Source organism: Salvelinus alpinus, chromosome 1 (genome assembly GCF_045679555.1).
Source record: "Salvelinus alpinus chromosome 1, SLU_Salpinus.1, whole genome shotgun sequence".
Classification (NCBI taxonomy): Eukaryota; Metazoa; Chordata; class Actinopteri; order Salmoniformes; family Salmonidae; genus Salvelinus; species Salvelinus alpinus.
This window is the reverse complement of record NC_092086.1, coordinates 89,655,857-89,683,289: the sequence shown is the minus strand read 5'-3', so window position 1 is coordinate 89,683,289 and position 27,433 is coordinate 89,655,857. Positions and strand designations below refer to the sequence as shown.

The 27,433-nt window shown below is 46.5% G+C and overlaps 1 protein-coding gene across 1 annotated transcript in view; it reads right to left on the bottom strand.

Annotated features, from left to right (window-relative positions):
- Positions 1-13,373: 13,373 nt before the first annotated feature.
- LOC139533476 (protein sprouty homolog 3-like) overlaps positions 13,374-27,433 on the bottom strand; it is a 114,844-nt gene continuing 100,784 nt past the window's right edge. The window contains exon 2 of the mRNA XM_071331531.1: positions 13,374-18,271. Coding sequence (XP_071187632.1) covers positions 16,698-17,642 — 945 coding nt within the window. The 5' untranslated portion in view covers positions 17,643-18,271 and the 3' untranslated portion in view covers positions 13,374-16,697. The remainder of the gene's footprint in view (positions 18,272-27,433) is intronic.

Here is a 27,433-nt window from a genome sequence, read left to right as displayed (position 1 = left end):
CAACTCGTCTGAATCAGAGAGGTGCAGGGGGCTGCCTTAATCAACATCCACAGCGCCCGGGCAACAGTGTGTTAACTGCCTTGCTCAGGGGTAGAAAGACATATTTTCACCTTGTCAGCTCAGGCATTTGATCCAGCAACCTTTCAGTTACCAGCCTAACACTCTAACCACTAGGCTACCTGGGTAACAGGGTTGACCTGTTTTGCTTGACCAGCTCGGTTTTCCACCACAAAACACATGAAAATGGCCAAAAAGATTAAAGCAGCTCACCTGCTTATACTCTATGATTTGACCACATAGATGTTCAATGTTTTAAAAAACTAAAAAAGGAATAGTTTCATCATATTAAAACGAGAGCTCAGTTCACGTAACAGGGTTGACCTTAAAATGACTTAAATGAATCCCTAATCACATTAAATAAATAATCATCTTTCCCGAAATGACTTTGTCAAAAAAACTAAATAACTAGGACTTTACAATGATGGTAAAATATAGAGACATTCTGGTATTAAGTGGTTTAAAATCTTTCTTAAAGTGACACAGGGGTGATGGAGGGATGTCAAAATGCTGAATTTGGGCACTTTAGAAAGCCTTAATTCATATAAAAAACAGATGTATTGAATTCTCAATTTGGTCTATATTATTAAAGGGCACTTAATTTAATATAACAGGCTTTTAAAATGCAATATTGGTGCACCATATCTACTTAAAATGTTAACGAATCGTAAAAGGCACTCTTTTTGTGGAACAACCCAGCAGCATTTCCTGTTTCCAGCCGACAAACCACACAGGATTAGAGATCACACAGAAACACACACACACACACACATTCTTATAAATGTACAAAAATTCACAAATACCCACCCCCACATACACGCAGACACACATACACACATACACGCAGACACACACACACACACACACACACACACACACACACACACACACACACACACACACACACACACACACACACACACACACACACACACACACACACACACACACACACACACACACACACACACACACACAAACACAAGAAAACACAGAGCAGAGTACAGCCTAATTGTGGAAGAACAGAACACAGTTCCACTGAACAACATGAACATCTGGGTCTATCATAACGTCTCCGGCCTCCAGATAGGCCACCACTCCAGATAGAGGCCAGGACCCAGGGGGATGGCAGCAGGCCAGGGACTAAGCAAAACAAACTGGTTCAGAAATACTGCAGGGACCCTCAGAGGACAAGACCCAAGATCAGCTCCATCACTGTGAGAATCATCCCTCCCATAGCTAGCTCTCTCTCTCCCTACCCTATCAGACCTGGGTTCAAATAGTAGTTGTTTTCTTTAAAACTACTTAAAGCGTTTGATTGAGGCTGCCCAGGGTGGGCAGATGAGCAGGGTTTGCATTTTTGGGATTATTCCATTGGTTCCATTGCACCAGGAAAGCTTGATCAAACAGATAAAGTATGTGAAAGGAAACAAATATTAGTTAAACACAAGTCTGCTCAACAAGCTCTCACACTCTCATGTCAGAATTAGACATTCATTCATGTTTCTCAAATGTCAAATTTCGAAGATGTTCCAAACGTCAAATTTCAAAGTGTTTAAGGTTAAGTTTAGGCATTAATTCTGAATGGTTAAGGTAAGGGTTCAAGTTTGGGATAGGCTTAAAACAACAACAACAAAAACGTTATATCATGATTCAAACATGCAACCTTCTGCACCAGGTAAGCAGTTGCTTACATCCATCCATTAGCAAACCTGAAACCTACTTGAAGGTAACAAGAGCTCACTGTTGCCACTACTGGCTGTTTTTTTACGTAATCTGCTGACGTCCTCAAACATGGATGGACGTCTAATCCCAATTTGTATCACGGGTGACCTGGCTGGGTCTGTTCCCTATCCCCCAGGCCACCCCAGGCCTCCACAGGCCCCGACGACAGAGATTTTTTTTTTGGTGTTAGTCAGGGAGGATATTGGAGAGACACAATCAAGAACATCTGTGAGGAGTCGATACACACAAAAACTTCCTCTCACTGTTAGAGAGACACACACACACAAACACGACACACACCAATACACTAACAACCTTTAACAGCAGTCCATATTTACACCCTGTTCCAGTGAATCTCAGATATGATCCACAGGATATCATCCACATAGTCTGTGTGGCCTTTCTGCCTGACTCACAGAGCCCATCTGGGCACACACTCAGTACACTCACTGCTGGGGCTGGGGCTGTGACTATGGTGCCTACTCAATATACTTTGAGTTAGATAGATCTCCCTGTAACATACTATACGGCTGAGCAACTCACCATGAAGCATTTCATTATGGCACCCATTCAATACAATATACTGTAGAGCTGGTCCCAGTAAAATGTTACTAAGGTACCCACTCGATACAGTGTGGGACTGCACACTAAGGCAGCACTCACTCAATACAGCACTGGGCTGGGGCCAGGATCTCTGTGCGCTCCCTGTGGCAGTTCCATTGTGGAGAGGCCTGCGAGGCCAGGCAGCATGGATCAACAGGACAGATCTATGGAAAGAGCAGGATGGACCTCGATGCTGCTCATTGATTGACTGGGGGCACAGAGACAGGTGGTAGTGCATTATGGAGAGAGGGTTAGAGGAGTACTGTACTGTACTTTGCTCTGCATAAAGAAAAGGTGTGCGTGTGCGTGTGTGTGTGCGTGTGTGTGTGTGTGTGTGTGTGTGTGTGTGTGTGTGTGTGTGTGTGTGTGTGTGTGTGTGTGTGTGTGTGTGTGTGTGTGTGTGTGTGTGTGTGTGTGTGTGTGTGTGTGTGTGTGTGTGTGTGTGTGTGTGTGTTCTTGCACATGCATGGAAAAATCATCTCTGGAAGAGAAGTGTGAGTGTGTGTTTAAGACAGCGAGGGGGGGTAGAGAGCGAGATGATAGAGGAATACTATAGAGATGAAAAGAACAAGAGATATGAAGGATAGATGACGACAAGAGACAGAGGAGATAGAGAGATAATGGATAGAGGCCAGCAGAAAGCAAAGATGCAGAAACGGCATGAGTGATAGAACAGAAGGGAGTTGTGAATGGTGGAGCAGAAGAGAAAGAGACAGGGAGGGAGAGGAGAGTGGTGTTGTTATCCAGGCAGCAGCAGCAGGAAGTGTGTTAAACCTCTCTGCTGACCCCTGACCTCTGCAGTAGAGGTGTGTGGGTAAAATCACTGGGGAAGCAAAGCCAGGAAAAAATATTACAACATATGTGTTGTGATAATTTCATTGTTTGCTCTACAACCCATTAGTTCATACGTCACGTGATATTTAAGGCCAAGAAGACAACAGTCTCACGGTGGCAGAATAAATTCAACCACACATTTGTTTCATCACAAAACCAGATAGCAACATCTGTCTGCTGAAGTCCACAAAAAATATTGCATGTAACAGAAAGTTACATGACCTACAGTATGGTCAAGCAAGTTCATGTGTCTGACATTTTCGAACTACTAAACTATTGATTTAGAACCACAGAGAGTTACCGCAAGTCGCAAAGAAAACAGAAGATGTCTCCGCTATCCCAGCACCATTTCAACTTCAACATTTCAACATCATCAAATCATCTAACCCTATGTAGGCTATCATGACGGTCACACTTGGCCAATAAAACATTGCAACCTAAATATAATTTTACTTTTACTAAACAAAAATATAAGCACAACATGCAACAATTTCAAAGATTTGACTGAGTTACAGTTCATATAAGGAAGTCAGTCAATTGAAATAAATTCATTAGGCCCTCATCTATGGATTTCACATGACTGGTAATACAGATATGTGTTGGTCACAGAAACCTTAAAAAAAGGTAGGGGCACGGATCAGTAAACCAGTCAGTAGCTGGTGTGACCATCACTTGCCTCATGCAGCGTGGCACATCTCCTTCGCATAGAGTTGATCAGGCTGTTGATTGTGGCCTATGGAATGTTGTCCCACTCCTCTTCAATGTCTGTGCTAAGTTGCTGGATATTGGTGGGAACTGGAACACACTGTTGTACACGTCGATCCTCAGCATCCCACGCATGCTCAATGCAATGGGTGACATGTCTGGTGAGTATGCAGGCCATGGAAGAACTGGGAGATTTTCAGCTTCCAGGAATTGTGTACAGATCTTTGCGACATGGGGCTGTGCATTTTCATGCTGAAACATGAGGTGATGGCGGCAGATTAATGGCACGACAATGGGCCTCAGGATCTCGTCAATTCAAAATGCCATCGGTGATATGCTATTGTGTTCGTTGTCCATATCTTATGCCTGCCCATACCATAACCCCACCGCCACCATGGAGCACTCTGTTCATAATGTTGACATCAGCAAACCACTTGCGCACACAACGCCATACACGTGGTCTGCAGGTGTGAGGCCGGTTGGACGTCCTGCCAAATTCTCTAAAACAACGTTGGAGGTGGCTTATGGTAGAGAAATTAACATTACATTCTCTGGCAACAGCTCTGGTGTGTAAGGACAGACGCCGGGGACGGGAAGCAGGTACAGGGAGTGAACATTTAATGAATAACGGACATGAAACAGCACAGGAACAGAATACGGACAGCGTCTGGACAGGGGAAACGGAAACGACAACAATGCTGATACAGGGAACACACCTGGAAGCAGACAGAAATAGGGAATCAACAAATTAAAGGAGTCCAGGTGAGTCCAATGATGTGCTGCTGCGTATGATGGTGACCGGTGATGAAACGCAGGTGACGTAACGATGGTGACAGGTGTGTGTAATGAAGGCAGTCTGGCGCCCTCGAGCACCAGAGAGGAAGAGCGGGAGCAGGCGTGACATGGTGGGCATTCCTGCAATCAACATGCCAATTGCACGCTCCCTCAAAAATCTGTGGCATTGTGTTGTTTGACAAAACTGCACATTTTAGAGTGGCCTTTTATTGTCCAAACACAAGGTGCACCTGTGTAATGATCATGCTGTTTATTCAGCTTCTTGATATGCCACACCTGGCAGGTGGATTGATTATCTTGGCAAAGGAGAAATGCTCACTAACAGGGATGTAAACCAATTTGTGCACAAAATGTGAAAGAAATACGCTTTTTGTGTGTATGGAAAATTTCTGGAATCTTTTATTTTAGCTCATGAAACATGGGACCAACACTTTACATGTTGCGTTTATATTTTTGTTCAGTATAGTTAATTACATGCTTCAGATGGTGATGATCACTGACCATTCAATAGCTTATTTCCAGTTTCAGTGTTTTCATATGCCTTCAAATTATAAGGGCAAATAATAGGTAACAAGTGTGCAAAACCCTTCAATTACACACTGGGCACACACTGGTTGAACCAACATTGTTTCCACAGCAATGAAATTAAACCAACTTGGACTAGATTAGAATTGAAGTGTGTGCCCAGTGGGTATGCTAAGTCATTTCAATGGCCTGGAAAGAAAGGAGCCTCACAAGCAGTTATAACTGAATGATGCATGTTTAGGATGCAAACCAAATAGGCTACATTTTGTTCAAACTCACAGCCAAGCACCTGCACCATGAAAGGAAGGGAATGCAAATGTATTGTGCATGATTTCCAAGAGACTTCAGTGTGAACAGGTGCAATGATAAACGCTCATCCCTGCGCCAGGTATGTGAACATCTTGTGTGATGTACCCAACCAGATACAGCTACAGTGCCTTGCAAAGGTATTCATCCCCCTTGGCATTTTTCCTATTTTGTTGCATTACAACCTGTAATTTAAATTGATTTCATGTAATGGACATACACAATATAGTCCAAATTGGTGAAGTGAAATAAAAAAAATTTAAACGGAAAAGTGGTGCGTGCATATGCATTCACCCCCTTTGCTATGAAGCCCCTAAATAAGATCTGGTGAAACCAATTACCTTCAGAAGTCACATACAGTAATTAGTTAAATAAAGTCCAACTATGTGCAATCTAAGTGTCACATGATCTGTCACATGATCTTAGTATATATATATATATACCTGTTCTGAAAAGCCCCAGAGTCTGCAACACCACTAAGCAAGGGGCACAATCAAGCAAGCGGCACCATGAAGACAAAGGGGCTCTCCAAACAGGTCAGGTACAAAGTTGTGGAGAAGTACAGATCAGAGTTGGGTTATAAAAAAATATCAGAAACTTTAAACATCCCACGGAGCATCATTAAATCCATTATTAAAAAATGGAAAGAATATGGAACCACAACAAACCTGCCAAGAGAGGGCCGCCCACCAAAACTCAAGGACCAGGCAAGGAGGGCATTAATCAGAGAGGCAACAAAGAGATCAAAGATAACCCTGAAGGAGCTCCAAAGCTCCACAGCGGAGATGGGAGTATCTGTCCACAGGACCACTTTAAACCGTACACTCCACAGAGCTGGGCTTTATGGAAGAGTGGCCAGAAAAAAGCCCTTGCTTAAAGAAAAAAATAAGGAAACACGTTTGGTGTTTGCCAAAAGGCATGTGGGAGACTCCCCAAACATATGGAAGAAGGTACTCTGGTCAGATGAGACTAAAATGGAGCTTTGTGGTCATCAAGGAAAACACTATGTCTGGCGCAAACACAACACCTCTCATCACCCTGAGAACACCATCCCCACAGTGAAGCATGGGGGTGGAAGCATCATGCTGTGGGAATGTTTTTCATCGGCAGAGACTGGGAAACTGGTCAGAATTGAAGGAATGATGGATGGCGCTAAATACAGGGAAATTCTTGAGGGAAACCTGTTTCAGTCTTCCAGAGATTTGAGACTGGGACGGAGGTTCACCTTCCAGCAGGACAATGACCCAAAGCATACTGCTAAAGCAACACTTGACTGGTTTAAGGGGAAACATTTAAATGTCTTGGAATGGCCTAGTCAAAGCCCAGACCTCAATCCAATTGAGAATCTGTGGTATGACTTAAAGATTGCTGTACACCAGCGGAACCCATCCAACTTGAAGGAGCTGGAGCAGTTTTGCCTTGAAGAATGGGAAAAAATCCCAGTGGCTAGATGTGCCAAGCTTTTGAGACATACCTCAAGAGACGTGCAGCTGTAATTTCTGCAAAAGGTGGCTCTACAAAGTATTGACTTTGGAGGGTGAATAGTTATGCACGCTCAAGTTTTCTGTTTTTTGTCTTATTTCTTGTTTGTTTCACAATAAAAGTATTTTGCATCTTCAAAGTGGTAGGCATGTTGTGTACATCAAATGATACAAACCTCCCAAAAATATATTTTAATTCCAGGTTGTAAGGCAACAAAATAGGAAAAATGCCAAGGGGGGTGAATACTTTCACAAGCCACTGTAGACAGTTTAAAGCAGCTCTGGTTCTATGTTCATAACTAAAACTGATAGCTATCTGCTTTGATGCGATGACAACCCACTGGAGAAAAAAAACTGGTTGAATCACATTGTTTCCATGTCATTTCAACCCAAAAAAGTAATCAACGTAAGGGAATTTTGTCCTTTTTTCACCCAACTTTTAACCTAAATCCAATGACAACTAGCTCTGACAGTCTCATGTCAGAATTAGACATGCAGGGCCTCCCGAGTGGCGCAGCGATCTAAGGCACTGCTGTACATTGCAGTGCTGGAGGCATTACTACAGATCCGGGTCCATTCCCGGGCTGTGCCACAACCGGGCCGTGTCCGGGAGTCCCATAAGACGGCACACAATTGGCCCAGCGTTGTCCGGGTTAGGGGAGGGTTTGGCCGGGGGGGATTTACTTGGCTCATTGTGCTCAGGCTACTCTTTGTGGTGGGCCGGGTGCCTGCAGGCTGACCCCGGTTGCTAGTTGAATGGTGTTTCCTCCGACAGATTGGTGCGGCTGGCTTCCAGGTTAAGATAGCGGGTTTTAAGGATCGCGGTTAGGCGGGTCATGTTTCAGAGGATGCATAACTCCATCTTCGCCTCTCCTGAGCCCATTGGGGATTTGCAGCGATGAGACAAGATCAAAAGGGGGGGAAATAAAAATGATTTAGACGTTCAACCATGTTTCTCAAACTTCAAATTTCGATCAGACTTAAAACAAAAAAATTAAAACGACTTTCTATCACTGGTTCGAACTTGCAAACTTTTGTAATCAGAGGCAGATGCTTACCTTTGTAATCAGAGGCAGATGCTTACCTTTGGAATCAGAGGCAGATGCTTACCTTTGGAATCAGAGGCAGATGCTTACCTTTGGAATCAGAGGCAGATGCTTACACCCATCCATAACACCCCCCCAAAAAGCGAAACCTACTTGAAGGTAACAGCACTCATTGTTGCCCATTGTGGCCAGTTTCCACATCATCTCCCGACATCCTCAGACATGGATGAACGTCGAATACTGACTTGTATCACGGGTGACCTGGCTGTGTAAATCAAAACTAGAGGTTGAACTGACATCTGTGCACAGTGGGAATATGATCACCTGGAAATGAGCTAATTGCCAGGCTAGGGTAGATCGCTAAAGACATCCTCCGGAATGTAGATATAGAACAGCTAAGGTCATGAAGCAGAGCCAGAGTTCCTTCCTGCCTAGGTATTAGAGTGCATTGTTGCACCATATTTGCACCTTGAGTGGTTTTGCACGCCCATTACTGTTATTTGCCCTTATGATTCAGAGGCATATGAAAACACTGAAACTTCCTTTCTTGGGCAATGATGAACCAGCTAATAATAATATTAGCCTACTACATCTAGATACATATTGAACTTCCGTCCTTTCAGGCCAAGTGCACAATGTAGGAATTTATGGTTGGATCAGAATTGTTGTCATAATCATTGGCCAGTAGCCTACGGAGTATTAAGTATGCTTCTCCGGTGAGATACATTCAGCCACTTGTGAATTGAAGGAAAATTATGAAACACAAAGAGACGAAAGATTATTGTATACGTTTTTTTCTTTTTCTTTTTTTCTTGGAAGCCTGGCTTCCCTTGGCATCCATGAATACACACCTCTGGACCTCTGAGATACCATTCCCATCATCTCCTCCTCCAGCTGTCTGCACTCACACTCACACACACATGCGCTGCGCACACAGACAGACAGACAGACAGACAGACAGACAGACAGACAGACAGACAGACAGACAGACAGACAGACAGACAGACAGACAGACAGACAGACAGACAGACAGACAGACAGACAGACAGACAGACAGACAGACAGACAGACAGACAGACAGACAGACAGACAGACAGACAGACAGACAGACAGACAGACAGACAGACAGACAGACAGACAGACAGACAGACAGACAGACAGACAGACAGACAGACACACAGACAGACAGACAGACAGACAGACAGACAGACAGACAGACAGACAGACAGACAGACACACACACAGACACACACAGACACACACACACACACACACACACACACACATACACTGTCTCTTCTCTCTTCTCTCTCTCTCTCCTCTCAGTTCTCTGCCACAAACACATTTACTTCTCTTCCGTTTCTCAAATGCTATCATTTGGCATCCCAGTTAAAACAAATCTGTTTCTTTCCACACCTTTTCTCGCTCTGCTCATCATTCCATCTCAATATGACTTTTCTGTTCCTACACAGCCTGTCTCCTCCGTTCCTTTCCATTAAATCAACTACCAAAGTTCTGAGAATTACCATAATTATTCATCCACGTCATTATAATAATGATCGTTACACTGATTTTACACTGGAATCTCCTCGCTGAAATTATCTATTATGTTCTGTATGTGTTATTTATCTAAAAACATTCTCCCTGTGATTCTACACACACACACACACACACACACACACACACACACACACACACACACACACACACACACACACACACACACACACACACACACACACACACACACACACACACAGACACACACACACACACACACAGAAAGAGAAAGAGAGAGAGGAGCATGTAAAAGGGAAGCTGAATCCTCTCCAGGGGTTGTGTCTCCTGATTACAGAAGTACTGAATGAAATGAATAAGATAAACATCTGAGCTGCTGTAGAATATTTCCTGTGGATCTAATCACAGCACTGGCACAGAACAGAGGGGGGAGAGTTGGAGGGAGGGAGAACAGTTTATAAAATCAGGAGTTAGAAAATCACCCATCTCTTCCACGCACACGCAGGAGAGGGGGGAGGGATCCGCAGATGTGCAGCGACCTCTCTGCAGTTTAATCCCCCCTCCCTGTCTCCATCCTTTCTTCCCTCCATCCCTCCCCCCTCCCTCCCTGACACACATTCCACATACTCCAACTGCCAGGCACAGCAGAGAAGTCTCTTCCTCCCCCCAAACACACACACACACACACAGAGAGAGAGAGAAGAGTCTGCAGAGCTTGTCCTGTCTGATTCCCATGATATCCAGGCTAATGGGGGTGCTGTGTTGAAGGGTCTGGTTAGCCACTACCACACTTAGAGTACTGTCCAGTTATATGGTCGTCTGCAGCAAAGAAATATATTTTTAAAAAGCTCCAAATTCGTATGAATATTATCCAAATGCATCAGAATCTCTCATGGCTTCACATTGAAAAATAATTACTATCCAGTCATATATTTTTTTTAAACACAGTATTTTTCAGGCCAGTACATACTAGCAACAAGCATAAACACCAAACCAGACAGGCAAATTCAGGGCAGCTAAGACAACCCAAGGACAAATTGCCTAAAATCTACAGTTTTATGTAGAGCCTTAGCTGAATGGAACTCTTTACCAATCCATATTTCTCAGGCAAAAAGTAAATCCACCTTCAAGAAAAGAATATGCGATAGACCATATGACTGGAAAGGAATAGAAAGCATCAAGTGAATGTTAACTGTGTTTCCTGTCAGGTATTTGAATTGTCTGTATTATCTACTTGTTGAATGTTTGTGAAGTCTTGATTTGTGGCTGTTTGTAATGTCTTGTTAATTGGTGTTGGACCCCAGGAAGATTAGCTAGCGTTACGGCATTAGCTAATGGGGATCCTAATAAAAATTACAGAAATTACACTGGGGCCCATCCTTCAACCCCATCTCATTGCCTATTTGAGAAAATGATCCAGTGATTCTGGTGGCTGGATGACTCCCATGTCTGAAGCACTTCTCAGGGACACTGAAGGGAAGAAGGTCTGGCATGGCCATGAGAACAGTCCTGATTGAAGATGTGAATGAGAAAGATATGGTTTCCTCGCTTGGCAGTACTATTATAGTGGAGGAGAGTAGCCTAATCAAAATGGACTGTTTCCGAGTGTCTTCCCACTCTTCCCTCTCTTCTCCCACTCTTCCCTCTCTCCTATCTGCCCCCTCTGGGTCCTCTCTGGTGCCTGCCCCTCCACGACACCTCCACCTGTCAACAGCTCCAGGCTGCAGCCCTGAAGCTGACACACACACACGCCCACGACGCCAGGCTCAGGAGCCTGCCATGAGGTCCAGAGCAGCGGGTCGGAGGGCTGGGTTGGTAGGGGTGGAAGCTAGAGGGTTATTCCATTCAATTCAATTTCCTATACATTATTTGTACCCAGGGTGCAATTGAGCAGGTCTGAGAGTAAAAATGCAGAAAACCAACAAGATACAACAATAATAGACTACTTTTACTCAATACATACTTTACAATAAGTGAATGGGCCTGAATGAACGGATATCAATTAAAGGGATAGTATACTTTTTAAATGTTATTATAAACAATATTGTATACATAAAGAAGTGCAGTCACAACTTATATAGATAGTGTGTATGTCCATCCTAGAAGCTCCATCCACATGCCAGGTTCAGGAGTGACAGACAGGGTCTCTCTCCAACACACACATAAGGCTGAGCTATGGTCCACTGCCTGCTCTCCTCTAATAACCTGTTAGATAGTTGCTAACTGCTAACTGCTAACTGCTGCACGCACGCACACACACACACACACACACACACACACACACACACACACACACACACACACACACACACACACACACACACACACACACACACACACACACACACACACACACACACACACACACACACACACACACACACACACACACAGGTTTAGTCTTCTAAGCAAACAGAGGCAGTGAATGTTGTGTTTGGGCTCCAGAAATGCATTATTTGTGTCTGACAGCTGTATGGAGATTTGACAGACAGGTGCTTTTGTTCCTCTGTGGCTTTGAGACTGACTCCCTGGGCATCCAGGACAGTGCCTGTATAGAAACAACAAGGGCCACATAGAAGATGCACAAGCAGCCGGGGTAGGGGGTCGCGCAGGGAGCAGAACGCCCCTGACCCCTAACGCCTACTCCTTTAACACAGAGGTCAAAGGTTAAGGATGGAAGTAGCATCACTCATGAGCTTGTCTCCTTACTGGCAGAGTAGAAGAGAGGATGACAGATCACAGGGGAAGCTGGTCTGAGGTTGTGGAAGTACAGCCATAGGAGAGAATGAAGGATGTTATCAGACGAAGGTACACGTTCCATGACACCGATCTTATATTTGAGAATTGTCTATTGTGTGCTTTGGTGTAAGTGTGTGTGATATGCATGTTGGTTTCAATGTGTAAAGCAAATTATCTTTACATTAATGAATGTCTTTCTTTCCATCTAAATACAGCACGCTCTTTTACAATATAAATGACCAGTAAGCAGTACATTACTGTTTTTCTAGTGAATTATTACAGCTGTTAGTCATTGCTGTATTTGTGATATCTTTCTGGATGAAACTGGACAGTCTAGAGTAGAGAGGAGCATGTGTCTGCTTGACCAGTGTCATTTGGGTAGTCTCAATCTAATACAGTAGAAATACACAAATGGTAAAAGTGGGACAGAGGTAAGCGCTTTTGTATGGAAACATTACTTATCTCCATCAAAACATCAAAAACGGTGTAGGTGGTGGGGTTACTATCCTCAAAAGGATTGTAAAACAAGGAAAATTGTGGAGACATTTCAGTGGGGACATGCAGGTGGGAGACGCTAAGGTCTGCTTTAATGCATTTCTATTTGTCATGATGAGCAGAAAGGAAGTGTTTTTCTCAAGTGCATGCATACTAACACACACACAAGTATTCACTCCTATAAGAAGCCATTAGTGTGAGCTGGCCTTGATGACTTATTTATGGGGCCAACAGAGTGACGTGAGGGAGTGGAGTGAAGAACCACAGACAAAGACCTGCTCCCCTTGACCATACAGTTTGGTCCATACAGCGCGCGCACACACACACACACACACACACACACACACACACACACACACACACACACACACACACACACACACACACACACACACACACACACACACACACACACACACACACGCACACACACACACACACACACACACACACACGCACACACACGCACACGCACACGCACACACACACGCACACGCACACGCACACGCACACGCACCAAAGAAGAGGCAGCGAAATGCAGGCCGTTTGGAAACACCTTTTATTGGTTATCTTTAGCCATGAGGGCTGCAGCCGCCACACCACTCCAAGAGATACCAAACCAAAAAGCCAACAACAGTCATCATCATCCTCGCAACATCCACCGTTAAATAAATACTTTTCTCTCATCGCAACCATTAAATAAATATCTGTGACGCATCTGTAATATCAGCAACGGAAAAGAAATATGTGTGAAATGTATATTTAATATATATATAATATATTCATTTTGATAAATTTCTGTGTCCATATATTCTCCTTAAATTCTTTTACAACATACAAGATGCCAATTGTACCAAAGCAATATTTACTAATACGACATGGGGAGGTTTAGTGGTTAACCTGTAGCCTGCATACAGCACCCTAGAGGGTTAGTTGTTATTCTGTAGAAATGCATGTACTGTACAGTACAGTACCTACACACTGAGCCCTTCCACTCAACATCTGACCACCTGGGAGAGCTCTACACGGGCTGGACTGTGGAGGAGAGACCATTAACCTGGGCCTTGCACAGTGGCCGTGAAGTGTGTGCGTGAGTGTGTATTTGTGTGTGTCTGAATGTGTGCGTGTGAAATGAATCCCAGAGGAGATAGTGAAGTTGAGGTACAAATAACAGGTTTGGCCTATGGTCAGTGAGCTTCTCCTCCACAGTGAAAAACCTCTAAAACGGTTAGAAGTATTGACCAAGTCTGACTCAAAGTAAATGTTCAATATAATAGAAAATAATCATAGAAACATTGATCAGGATAACAGATCGAAAAAGGGAACAAAAGCAGGAATAAACATACACACATGAATAGGATAACAGTCAGTATGTACATACAAAAATATAGCAAAGCAACTTTAACAACTCGGATGAGTGTGTATGTGTGTAGGTGAATAAACGCGCAGACACACATTACATACAGTACAAGCACACACACACAGACATGCTTGACATGGCGTGTTACTTTTCACATCCCGGTTTTGGATATCAGTGCATAAGACAACCAGACCTCCCAGACTCAGTCCCTCCCTATCCCTTTATCCCTCCATCCCTCCCCACCTGTTCTTCACCTCCCCATGTTGCTTAGTTCTGACCTCACTTCCACAGGTTAACATCAGTCTTCCTAACCTCCAGCCCCCTGTCCCCAATCTCCTCTGTCCTTTCCTTTTCTCCTTCCTCCACTTCCACAGATCTCTCCCACTCTCTCTTTTCCTCCATTTCACCTTCCACACACACCTCCCTCCATCCCTCCCTCTTTCCCCATTAGAAGCTAATTGCCTCCTGATCAACTCAGAGGAGGAGGACTGTAACCTATTAGTTCATTGAGTGGGTGGGTATGTGACTAGGGGTCGGTGGGTGGGCCTGCCTGGGGTTTATCAAACTGGCCAGAGGAATCTGTCAAGAAGAGAAAAGCCCTGTCAAGGTATATACTGTATGTCGTTGCAAAATGCCTCGTGTTGTGGACGAAGTGGTAAGGGTTGAGGACGGATCTGTAAAGAAAGTGAAATTTCTTATCTGGCTTCCTGTCCTAACTCCTGTGATGTCCCTCTGTATTTGGACTGTGGGGTAGCGCTGTCTCTTTGGTCCCTTTGCACGGTGGACAGCAGCAGTCCAGATGGAGGGAGGAATAGAGGAGGGGGGAGGCTTGGGGAGGGTAACTGAGGGAGGCTGAGGGATGGGTAGACTAGAGGCAGCGGGTAAGGAGGGGTGAGGCGGGGGAGATGAAGGCGGTGAGGGGTCGGGGAAGGCTGGCGTCAGCCTGCCGTGGAGAAGAAACCTGACCAGACTCTGGGTCCTCTGAAGCAGCTGCTCTAAAAATAAAACAGGAGGCTTCTGCTGACAGCAAACACCGACAGGCCAGACACACACTGCTGCAGGAAGGGGACATGTGGTCCCACACACACACATACACACACACACACACACATATATACTGTACATACACAGGCAAGAACACACACTAACATACACAGACCCACATACACACTTACACGTAATCATTAGTGTACATACACAAACATGCGCGTGCATGCACACACACACACGTATACACAGACATACATGCCTACACACACTACCTGGTCATAACAGATCCCCCCCCCCCAGGTTAGTCTGTTCGTATGACAGACAGCTGGGGAACACTACAGACGATCCACCTCTATATCTCATAGTGCCTTCCATATCAAATGTGTTTAATCACTTTAGATTCACCTAGTACATCATGGTCCGTTTTTGGTGTGTCAAACAGTAATACATTTTTCAATTTCAGAGTTTTGATCCACCATTAGGATAGGGTCTTTGCATCAGCCTCACACAAAATGTCAGCCATGGGCGCTCATTGACACATCTTGTATGTCCATTCTGTTGGTCGGCTCCAGGATGCCTCTTCAGAGTGACAGGGAGGGAGGGGATGGAAGGAGGCACACCCTGTAGACTCCCTGTAGACCACCCAGTCTCTGTATATCTCATGCCTGGAATATACATTTGCCAGAGACTCCTTTTATTAATGGCTGTGTTGGGATTTGTTCTAGTAGCTTACTCACTGTACTCAGAGTCACACATGGTCCGCTCTCTCTGTCTCTCTCTCTACCTCACTGAGGAGGAAGTCCAATAAATAATAAATAGGTCAAGTCTAACAGAGCGAACCCCAGTCCATCACACAGCACAGTGAGGATCCCCAGTCCATCACACAGCACAGTGAGGATCCCCAGTCCATCACACAGCACAGTGAAGAACCCCAGTCCATCACACAGCACAGTGAGGAACCCCAGTCCATCACACAGCACAGTGAGGAACCCCAGTCCATCACACAGCACAGTGAAGAACCCCAGTCCATCACACAGCACAGTGAGGAACCCCAGTCCATCACACAGCACAGTGAGGAACCCCAGTCCATCACACAGCACAGTGAAGAACCCCAGTCCATCACACAGCACAGTGAGGAACCCCAGTCCATCACACAGCACAGTGAAGAACCCCAGTCCATCACACAGCACAGTGAGGAACCCCAGTCCATCACACAGCACAGTGAGGAACCCCAGTCCATCACACAGCACAGTGAGGAACCCCAGTCCATCCCACAGTGCAGAGTCTCCACATGTACAGTACAGTACAGTTACAGTGAAGTACAGTAAAGCTTTTGGTCATTTCTCCTCAGGCAGGAGGAGAAGTATGGAAGGTACGTAAGGTGAAAGTTCACGGTAGGTAGGTCACGGGTGGGGGGCGGGGCGATGGCGTTGTCATGGCAACAGTGTTTGTTGTCATAGTAATGTTGTCATTGAGACTGCGTTGTCTAGGCGATGGCTGACTCCCGCTGCAGCCCTGTCATACAGGCTTTTCGAGGGACTTGCTGCAGAAGGGGGTGTGCCCAGGGTTGGGGTTGGAGGTGGATATCTTGCGGCACACGGTGTTGGTGTTGCTGCAGCGGCAGCCGGGGCGGGTGGCTCTGTCGTGGGCCCGCTGGCACAGGGCGAGGCACAGCCTGGCAGGTGGGTAGCAGCAGAGACAGGGAAGGCACAGCGACAGAAGGCCCATGGTGCCCCAGCGGGTGCAGGCGTGGGAGGATGTGCAGGCGCAGGGCCGGTCAGCACAGTTGTCCTCGTCATCCTGAGCGGAGCAGTGGTAGAACAGGCCCTTGACGCAGCACAGACAGGTGCCATACTCCACAGCACTCTCAGCAGAGCAGAGGCAGCGCTGCCCACAGGCCCAGCAGGACGGCAGGCTTCGCGGGGCGCAGCACTCCTGACACTTACACCTCCCACAGAGCTCACAGATAAACAGGTGCAAGCCCAGGTCCTCTCCCTCCACCAGGCCTTTACCCAGAGAAGTCTCAGGCTTGAGTTCTCCTTTAGGCTGGGAGCGCACCACCGAGGCCAGGCCAGAGTGGGAGGGCGTCAGGCCCACCAGGAGTCTCTGGTCGGAGGCAGCACTGATCCGGGACATGGCTGAACTGGTAGTACTGGAGCGACTCAAATGGGCAAGGTGGGCGTGTTGCTGCTGGCTCTGGCTCCGGGGGAGAGGGTACCCCTGAGGGTAACCATGAGAGTAACCTTGAGGAGGGTATCCGTGGGTGATGGGGTAGCGGTCATCGTGGGCGTAGAAGAAGCCAGACTGGGAGGCATGGTCCAGGGTCACGGGGCGCTCCACGTAGTCGTTGTTGGCGCGGATGGAGCGGATCTGGTCCAGGGAGAGGACAGGCACCTGCTGAAGGTCCAGCCCATCAACGTCCCTCCTGACTGGTGGAGGGCCATGACCCGGGAGAGGGTCCATCCTGATCCTGGGAGAAGGAGCACCAGGGAGGGGGTCGGGACTGGTCCTAGGAGAAGGAGCACCAGGGAGGGGGTCGGGACTGGTCCTAGGAGAAGGAGCACCAGGGAGGGGGTCGGGACTGGTCCTAGGAGAAGGAGCACCAGGGAGGGGGTCGGGACTGGTCCTGGGAGAAGGAGCACCAGGGAGGGGGTCGGGACTGGTCCTGGGAGAAGGAGCACCAGGGAGGGGGTCGGGACTGGTCCTAGGAGAAGGAGCACCAGGGAGGGGGTCGGGACTGGTCCTAGGAGAAGGAGCACCAGGGAGGGGGTCGGGACTGGTCCTAGGAGAAGGAGCACCAGGGAGGGGGTCGGGACTGGTCCTGGGAGAAGGAGCACCAGGGAGGGGGTCGGGACTGGTCCTGGGAGAAGGAGCACCAGGGAGGGGGTCGGGACTGGTCCTGGGAGAAGGAGCACCAGGGAGGGGGTCGGGACTGGTCCTAGGAGAAGGAGCACCAGGGAGGGGGTCGGGACTGGTCCTGGGAGAAGGAGCACCAGGGAGGGGGTCGGGACTGGTCCTGGGAGAAGGAGCACCAGGGAGGGGGTCGGGACTGGGGCGGGGGGCTCACACCTCTCACGGCACATCAGAAAGACCTGGAATAGAAGAAGAGAGGCATTATAGAACATTGTTACGTTTTATCTCACAACAAATGAAAGAAACGTAGACTTCTTTACCCCTTAAAGACAACACATGAACCAGCTCATTACTCTTTATAACCTTCTCTTTACCACCCCCAACACATGAACCAGCTCATTACTCTTTATTACCTTCTCTTTACCACCCCCAACACATGACCCAGCTCATTATATTACTCTTTATAACCTTCTCTTTACCACCCCCAACACATGAACCAGCTCATTACTCTTTATTACCTTCTCTTTACCACCCCCAACACATGAACCAGCTCATTACTCTTTATTACCTTCTCTTTACCACCCCCAACACATGACCCAGCTCATTACTCTTTATAACCTTCTCTTTACCACCCCCAACACATGGCCCAGCTCATTACTCTTTATAACCTTCTCTTTACCACCCCCAACACATGACCCAGCTCATTACTCTTTATAACCTTCTCTTTACCACCCCCAACACATGACCCAGCTCATTACTCTTTATAACCTTCTCTTTACCACCCCCAACACATGGCCCAGCTCATTACTCTTTATTACCTTCTCTTTACCACCCCCAACACATGACCCAGCTCATTACTCTTTATTACCTTCTCTTTACCACCCCCCAACACATGACCCAGCTCATTACTCTTTATTACCTTCTCTTTACCACCCCCCAACACATGACCCAGCTCATTACTCTTTATTACCTTCTCTTTACCACCCCCAACACATGACCCAGCTCATTACTCTTTATTACCTTCTCTTTACCACCCCCCAACACATGACCCAGCTCATTACTCTTTATTACCTTCTCTTTACCACCCCCAACACATGACCCAGCTCATTACTCTTTATTACCTTCTCTTTACCACCCCCAACACATCTGGGAAGCTGGAAATCAACATGAGCTACTTTCTAACAGCCAGCCTCAATATTTCTTCTCCCTTGTTTGGTGGTGGACATACAATACAGTGTACCTATACTGCAGTCAGGTAAACCAGGTAAACCTGGTCTGAGCACTGTGAGGGAGTTATATAAACTGGACATAAATAGTCCCAATATCCACATCCAAATGATTATCCACACCATCATGACCATTGAGATTCTCCAGTGCTGAGTGTATAACTATTATTAGCCAGCCAGGACCAAATGGACAAAGCCATTAGCCTGGCCTGTAATTTAGCATCTGTTCACTTACACAGCTCTCTGGCGCGCACTCACTCACACACGCACACACGCACACACACACACACACAGCTGCTGGAGAAGATTGGCATCGGATTCGCCTGTCTGCCAGTCTGAAGAGGTTGACACAGAGACAAACAGCAGTGGATTGTGGGAAAACATTGCAGTGTGCTAGTTGCTATGGGTGTTGCTGAGGTCCTAGGTTGTCATGGTCCTTTTGTTTTGTTTCAGCCTTATCCTCCACAAACAGGAACAACGTGGATGTTGGAATGTAGATGGAAAACATTAGCATCCTGGAACTGACACACAAACATGTCCGCTTGTTTCATTACAGTGACATACTGTAGTAGGGAACATTTCTGCGTTGTGTGGATAAAGTTTTTCCATATTCAATTCTAATAATACAATATGTGAGTTTTAGTGAAGATGTTGCACCTACAAAAATAACCCCTGAAATATCTGTTATAACCCCTACATCTAAGGACAACAGATTCAGCAGGATCTTCTGGTATGTGTTCAACGGGCTATTATTATGTGCTGTATTAATATGCTGTATCTGGTCCTGGTTTTTAGGGCCTTTTTCTCCTCTCCTCCTCTCGTCGCACCCTTGCCAAATGGCCTGAGGGGATAGTTCCCTTCCTTTCTCTGTGAGAGACCATCCAGACCTTGCAGAGAGATAGACAGAGAGAGAGACAGAGAGAGAGATAGAGAGAGAGAGAGACAGACAGAGACAGAGAGAGACAGAGAGAGATTGAATGAGTGGGTGAGGGAGAGAGAGAGAGTTAGGGGGAGAGAGAGAGAGAGAGAGATAGAGAGATAGAGAGTTAGGGGAAGGGAGATAGAGAGAGAGATAGAGAGTTAGGGGAAGGGAGATAGAGGGAGAGATAGAGTTAGGGGAAGGGAGATAGAGAGAGAGATAGAGAGTTAGGGGAAGGGAGATAGAGAGAGAGATAGAGAGTTAGGGGGAGGGAGATAGAGATAGAGAGTTAGGGGAAGGGAGATAGAGAGAGAGATAGAGAGTTAGGGGAAGGGAGATAGAGAGAGAGATAGAGAGTTAGGGGGAGGGAGATAGAGATAGAGAGGGGGGGGGGTAATCAGGCCAAATGGAGAAGCATTTTAAACAGACAGCCAAATTAGAAGATTAGATGGAGGAGAAAGACAGGAGCATCAGGCAGACGAATGGAGGGACGGATGGAGGGATGGACAGAGGGACAACAGACGTAGCCAGGAACGGAAATCCATAGTCAGGAACAGCAATTAGAGCTAGCAGAGTGTCTGCCCCCGGCCGGCAGCCTTCCGGGGAGCTGCCGGCAGAATTCCTGGCAGCGAGCAGGCAGGCGGATGCTCTCGCAAAAGGTATGATACCATCCAACCTCACACAGACACACTATAAAAACACACAGATTACACATACACACGTTTTGACACACTGAGAAAGACACACATTTACAGAGACTGCGACAGATGCACACAAAAGTGCAGAGATACACACACACACATCTACACACTCCCACAAACACATACACATTGCCGCCCCAGTCCGCAGCCATACAGTGAAGATAAGGCATCCCAGGTCAGAAATATTTATTTAATTAGGCAGAGGAGGAAAAATAAGTCCTGGAGAGTAATCACATAAAATAGAGTGGCGCCCATCCACTACACAGCCATCATACCATCCACTACACAGCCATTACACCATCCACTACACAGCCATCATACCATCCGCTACACAGCCATTACACCATCCACTACACAGCCATCATACCATCCACTACACAGCCATTACACCATCCACTACACAGCCATCATACCATCCACTACACAGCCATTACACCATCCACTACACAGCCATCATACCATCCACTACACAGCCATTACACCATCCACTACACAGCCATCATACCATCCACTACACAGCCATTACACCATCCACTACACAGATATCATACCATCCACTACACAGCCATCATACCATCCACTACACAGCCATTACACCATCCACTACACAGCCATCATACCATCCACTACACAGCCATCATACCATCCACTACACAGATATGAGACCATCCACTACAGAGCCATCATACCATCCACTACACAGATATGAGACCATCCACTACACATATATTAGACCATCCACTACACAGCCATCATACCATCCACTACACATGCATCATACCATCCACTACACAGATATGAGACCATCCACTACAGAGCCATCATACCATCCACTACACAGATATGAGACCATCCACTACACATATATTAGACCATCCACTACACAGCCATCAGACCATCCACTACACAGACATCAGACAATCCACTACACAGCTATCAGACCATCCACTATACAGCTATCAGACCATCCACTATACAGCTATCAGACCATCTACTACACAGCTATCAGACCATCCACTACACAGCTATCAGACCATCCACTACACAGACATCAGACCATCCACTACACAGACATCAGACAATCCACTACACAGCTATCAGACCATCCACTATACAGCTATCAGACCATCCACTATACAACTATCAGACCATCTACTACACAGCTATCAGACCATCCACTACACAGCTATCAGACCATCCACTACACAGATATCAGACCATCCACTACACAGATATCAGACCATCCACTAAACAGATATCAGACCATCCACTACACAGCCATCAGACCATCCACTACACAGCCATCAGACCATCCACTACACAGCCATCAGACAATCCACGACACAGGAATCAGACCATCCACTACACAACCATCAGACCATCCACTACACAGATATCATACCATCCACAACACAGCCATCAGACCATCCACTACACAGCAATCAGACCATCCACTACACAGTCATCATACCATCCACTACACAGCCATCAGACCATCCACTACACAGGAATCAGACCATCCACTACACAACCATCATACCATCCACTACACAGCCATCAGACCATCCACTACACAGCCATCAGACCATCCACTACACAGCCATCAGACCATCCACTATACAGATATCAGACCATCCACTACACAGATATCAGACCATCCACTACACAGATATCAGACCATCCACTACACAGCCATCAGACCATCCACTACACAGCCATCAGACCATCCACTACACAGATATCATACAATCCACTACACAGCCATCAGACCATCCACTACACAGGAATCAGACCATCCACTACACAGGAATCAGACCATCCACTACACAGCCATCAGACCATCCACTACACAGATATCAGACCATCCACTACACAGATATCAGACCATCCACTACACAGATATCAGACCATCCACTACACAGATATCAGACCATCCACTACACAGATATCAGACCATCCACTACACAGCCATCAGACCATCCACTACACAGCCATCAGACCATCCACTACACAGCCATCAGACCATCCACTACACAGATATCATACCATCCACTACACAGATATCATACCATCCACTACACAGCCATCAGACCATCCACTACACAGGAATCAGACCATCCACTACACAGCCATCAGACCATCCACTACACAGATATCATACCATCCACAACACAGCCATCAGACCATCCACTACACAGCTATCAGACCATCCACTACACAGCCATCAGACCATCTACTACACAGCTATCAGACCATCCACTACACAGCCATCAGACCATCCACTACACAGCCATCAGACCATCCACTACACAGCCATCATACCATCCACTACACAGCCATCAGACCATCCACTACACAGATATCAGACCATCCACTACACAGATATCAGACCATCCACTACACAGATATCAGACCATCCACTACACAGATATCAGACCATCCACTACACAGATATCAGACCATCCACTACACAGCCATCAGACCATCCACTACACAGCCATCAGACCATCCACTACACAGCCATCAGACCATCCACTACACAGATATCATACCATCCACTACACAGATATCATACCATCCACTACACAGCCATCAGACCATCCACTACACAGGAATCAGACCATCCACTACACAGCCATCAGACCATCCACTACACAGATATCATACCATCCACAACACAGCCATCAGACCATCCACTACACAGCTATCAGACCATCCACTACACAGCCATCAGACCATCTACTACACAGCTATCAGACCATCCACTACACAGCCATCAGACCATCCACTACACAGCCATCAGACCATCCACTACACAGCCATCATACCATCCACTACACAGCCATCAGACCATCCACTACACAGATATCAGACCATCCACTACACAGCTATCAGACCATCCACTACACAGCCATCAGACCATCCACTACACAGCCATCAGACCATCCACTACACAGCTATCAGACCATCCACTACACAGCCATCAGACAATCTACTACATAGCCATCAGACCATCTACTACACATATATTAGACCATCCATTACACAGATATCAGACCATCCACTACACAGATATCAGACCATCCATTAACAGCCATCAGACCATACAACACCACAGCCATCAGACCATCCACTACACAGCCATCAGACATCCACTACACAGATATTAGACCATCCACTACACATCCATCAGACCATCCACTACACAGCTATCAGACCATCCACTACACAGCCATCAGACCATCCACTACACAGCCATCAGACCATCCACTACAAAGATATCAGACCATCCACTACACAGCCATCAGACCATCCACTACACAGCCATCAGACCATCCACTACATAGATATCCGACCATCCACTACACAGATATCAGACCATCCACTACACAGATATCAGACCATCCACTACACAGCTATCAGACCATCCACTACACAGCTATCAGACCATCCACTACACAGCCATAAGACCATCCACTACACAGCCATCAGACCATCCACTACACAGATATCAGACCATCCAATACACAGCCATCAGACCATCCACTACACAGATATCAGACCATCCACTACACAGATATCAGACCATCCACTACACAGCCATCAGACCTTCCACTACACAGGAATCAGACCATCCACTACACAGCCATCAGACCATCCACTACACAGCCAATAGACCATCCACTACACAGCCATCAGACCATCCACTACACAGCTATCAGACCATCCACTACACAGCCATCAGACCATCCACTATACAGCCATCAGACCATCCACTACACAGCCATCAGACCATCCACTACACAGATATCAGACCATCCACTACACAGATATCAGACCATCCACTACACAGATATCAGACCATCCACTACACAGATATCAGACCATCCACTACACAGATATCAGACCATCCAATACACAGATATCAGACCATCCACTACACAGCCATCAGACCATCCACTATACAGATATCAGACCATCCACTACACAGATATCAGACCATCCACTACACAGATATCAGACCATCCACTACACAGCCATCAGACCATCCACTACACAGCCATCAGACCATCCACTACACAGCTATCAGACCATCCACTACACAGCCATCAGACCATCTACTACACAGCTATCAGACCATCCACTACACAGCCATCAGACCATCCACTACACAGCCATCAGACCATCCACTACACAGCCATCATACCATCCACTACACAGCCATCAGACCATCCACTACACAGATATCAGACCATCCACTACACAGCTATCAGACCATCCACTACACAGCCATCAGACCATCCACTACACAGCCATCAGACCATCCACTACACAGCTATCAGACCATCCACTACACAGCCATCAGACAACCTACTACATAGCCATCAGACCATCTACTACACATATATTAGACCATCCATTACACAGATATCAGACCATCCACTACACAGATATCAGACCATCCATTAACAGCCATCAGACCATACAACACCACAGCCATCAGACCATCCACTACACAGCCATCAGACATCCACTACACAGATATTAGACCATCCACTACACCTCCATCAGACCATCCACTACACAGCTATCAGACCATCCACTACACAGCCATCAGACCATCCACTACACAGCCATCAGACCATCCACTACAAAGATATCAGACCATCCACTACACAGCCATCAGACCATCCACTACACAGCCATCAGACCATCCACTACATAGATATCAGACCATCCACTACACAGATATCAGACCATCCACTACACAGATATCAGACCATCCACTACACAGCTATCAGACCATCCACTACACAGCTATCAGACCATCCACTACACAGCCATAAGACCATCCACTACACAGCCATCAGACCATCCACTACACAGATATCAGACCACCCACTACACAGCCATCAGACCATCCACTACACAGATATCTGACCATCCACTACACAGATATCAGACCATCCACTACACAACCATCAGACCTTCCACTACACAGGAATCAGACCATCCACTACACAGCCATCAGACCATCCACTACACAGCCAATAGACCATCCACTACACAGCCATCAGACCATCCACTACACAGCTATCAGACCATCCACTACACAGCCATCAGACCATCCACTATACAGCCATCAGACCATCCACTACACAGCCATCAGACCATCCACTACACAGATATCAGACCATCCACTACACAGATATCAGACCATCCACTACACAGATATCAGACCATCCACTACACAGATATCAGACCATCCACTAGACAGATATCAGACCATCCAATACACAGATATCAGACCATCCACTACACAGCCATCAGACCATCCACTATACAGATATCAGACCATCCACTACACAGATATCAGACCATCCACTACACAGATATCAGACCATCCACTACACAGCCATCAGACCATCCACTACACAGCCATCAGACCATCCACTACACAGATATCATACCATCCACTACACAGCCATCAGACCATCCACTATACAGGAATCAGACCATCCACTACACAGCCATCAGACCATCCACTACACAGCCATCAGACCATCCACTACACAGATATCAGACCATCCACTACACAGATATCAGACCATCCACTACACAGCCTTCAGACCATCCACTACACAGATATCAGACCATCCACTACACAGATATCAGACCATCCACTACACAGATATCAGACCATCCACTACACAGATATCAGACCATCCACTACACAGATATCAGACCATCCACTACACAGCCATCAGACCATCCACTATACAGATATCAGACCATCCACTACACAGATATCAGACCATCCACTACACAGATATCAGACCATCCACTACACAGATATCAGACCATCCACTACACAGCCATCAGACCATCCACTACACAGCCATCAGACCATCCACTAAACAGATATCATACCATCCACTACACAGCCATCAGACCATCCACTACACAGGAATCAGACCATCCACTACACAGCCATCAGACCATCCACTAAACAGCCATCAGACCATCCACTACACAGATATCATACCATCCACTACACAGCCATCAGACCATCCACTACACAGCAATCAGACTATCCACTACACAGCCATCATACCATCCACTACACAGCCATCAGACCATCCACTACACAGCCATCATACCATCCACTACACAGCCATCATACCATCCACTACACAGCCATCAGACCATCCACTACACAGATATCAGACCATCCACTACACAGATATCAGACCATCCACTACACAGATATCAGACCATCCACTACACAGCCATCAGACCATCCACTACACAGCCATCAGACCATCCACTACACAGCCATCAGACCATCCACTACACAGATATCATACCATCCACTACACAGATATCATACCATCCACTACACAGCCATCAGACCATCCACTACACAGGAATCAGACCATCCACTACACAGCCATCAGACCATCCACTACACAGATATCATACCATCCACAACACAGCCATCAGACCATCCACTACACAGCTATGAGACCATCCACTACACAGCCATCAGACCAT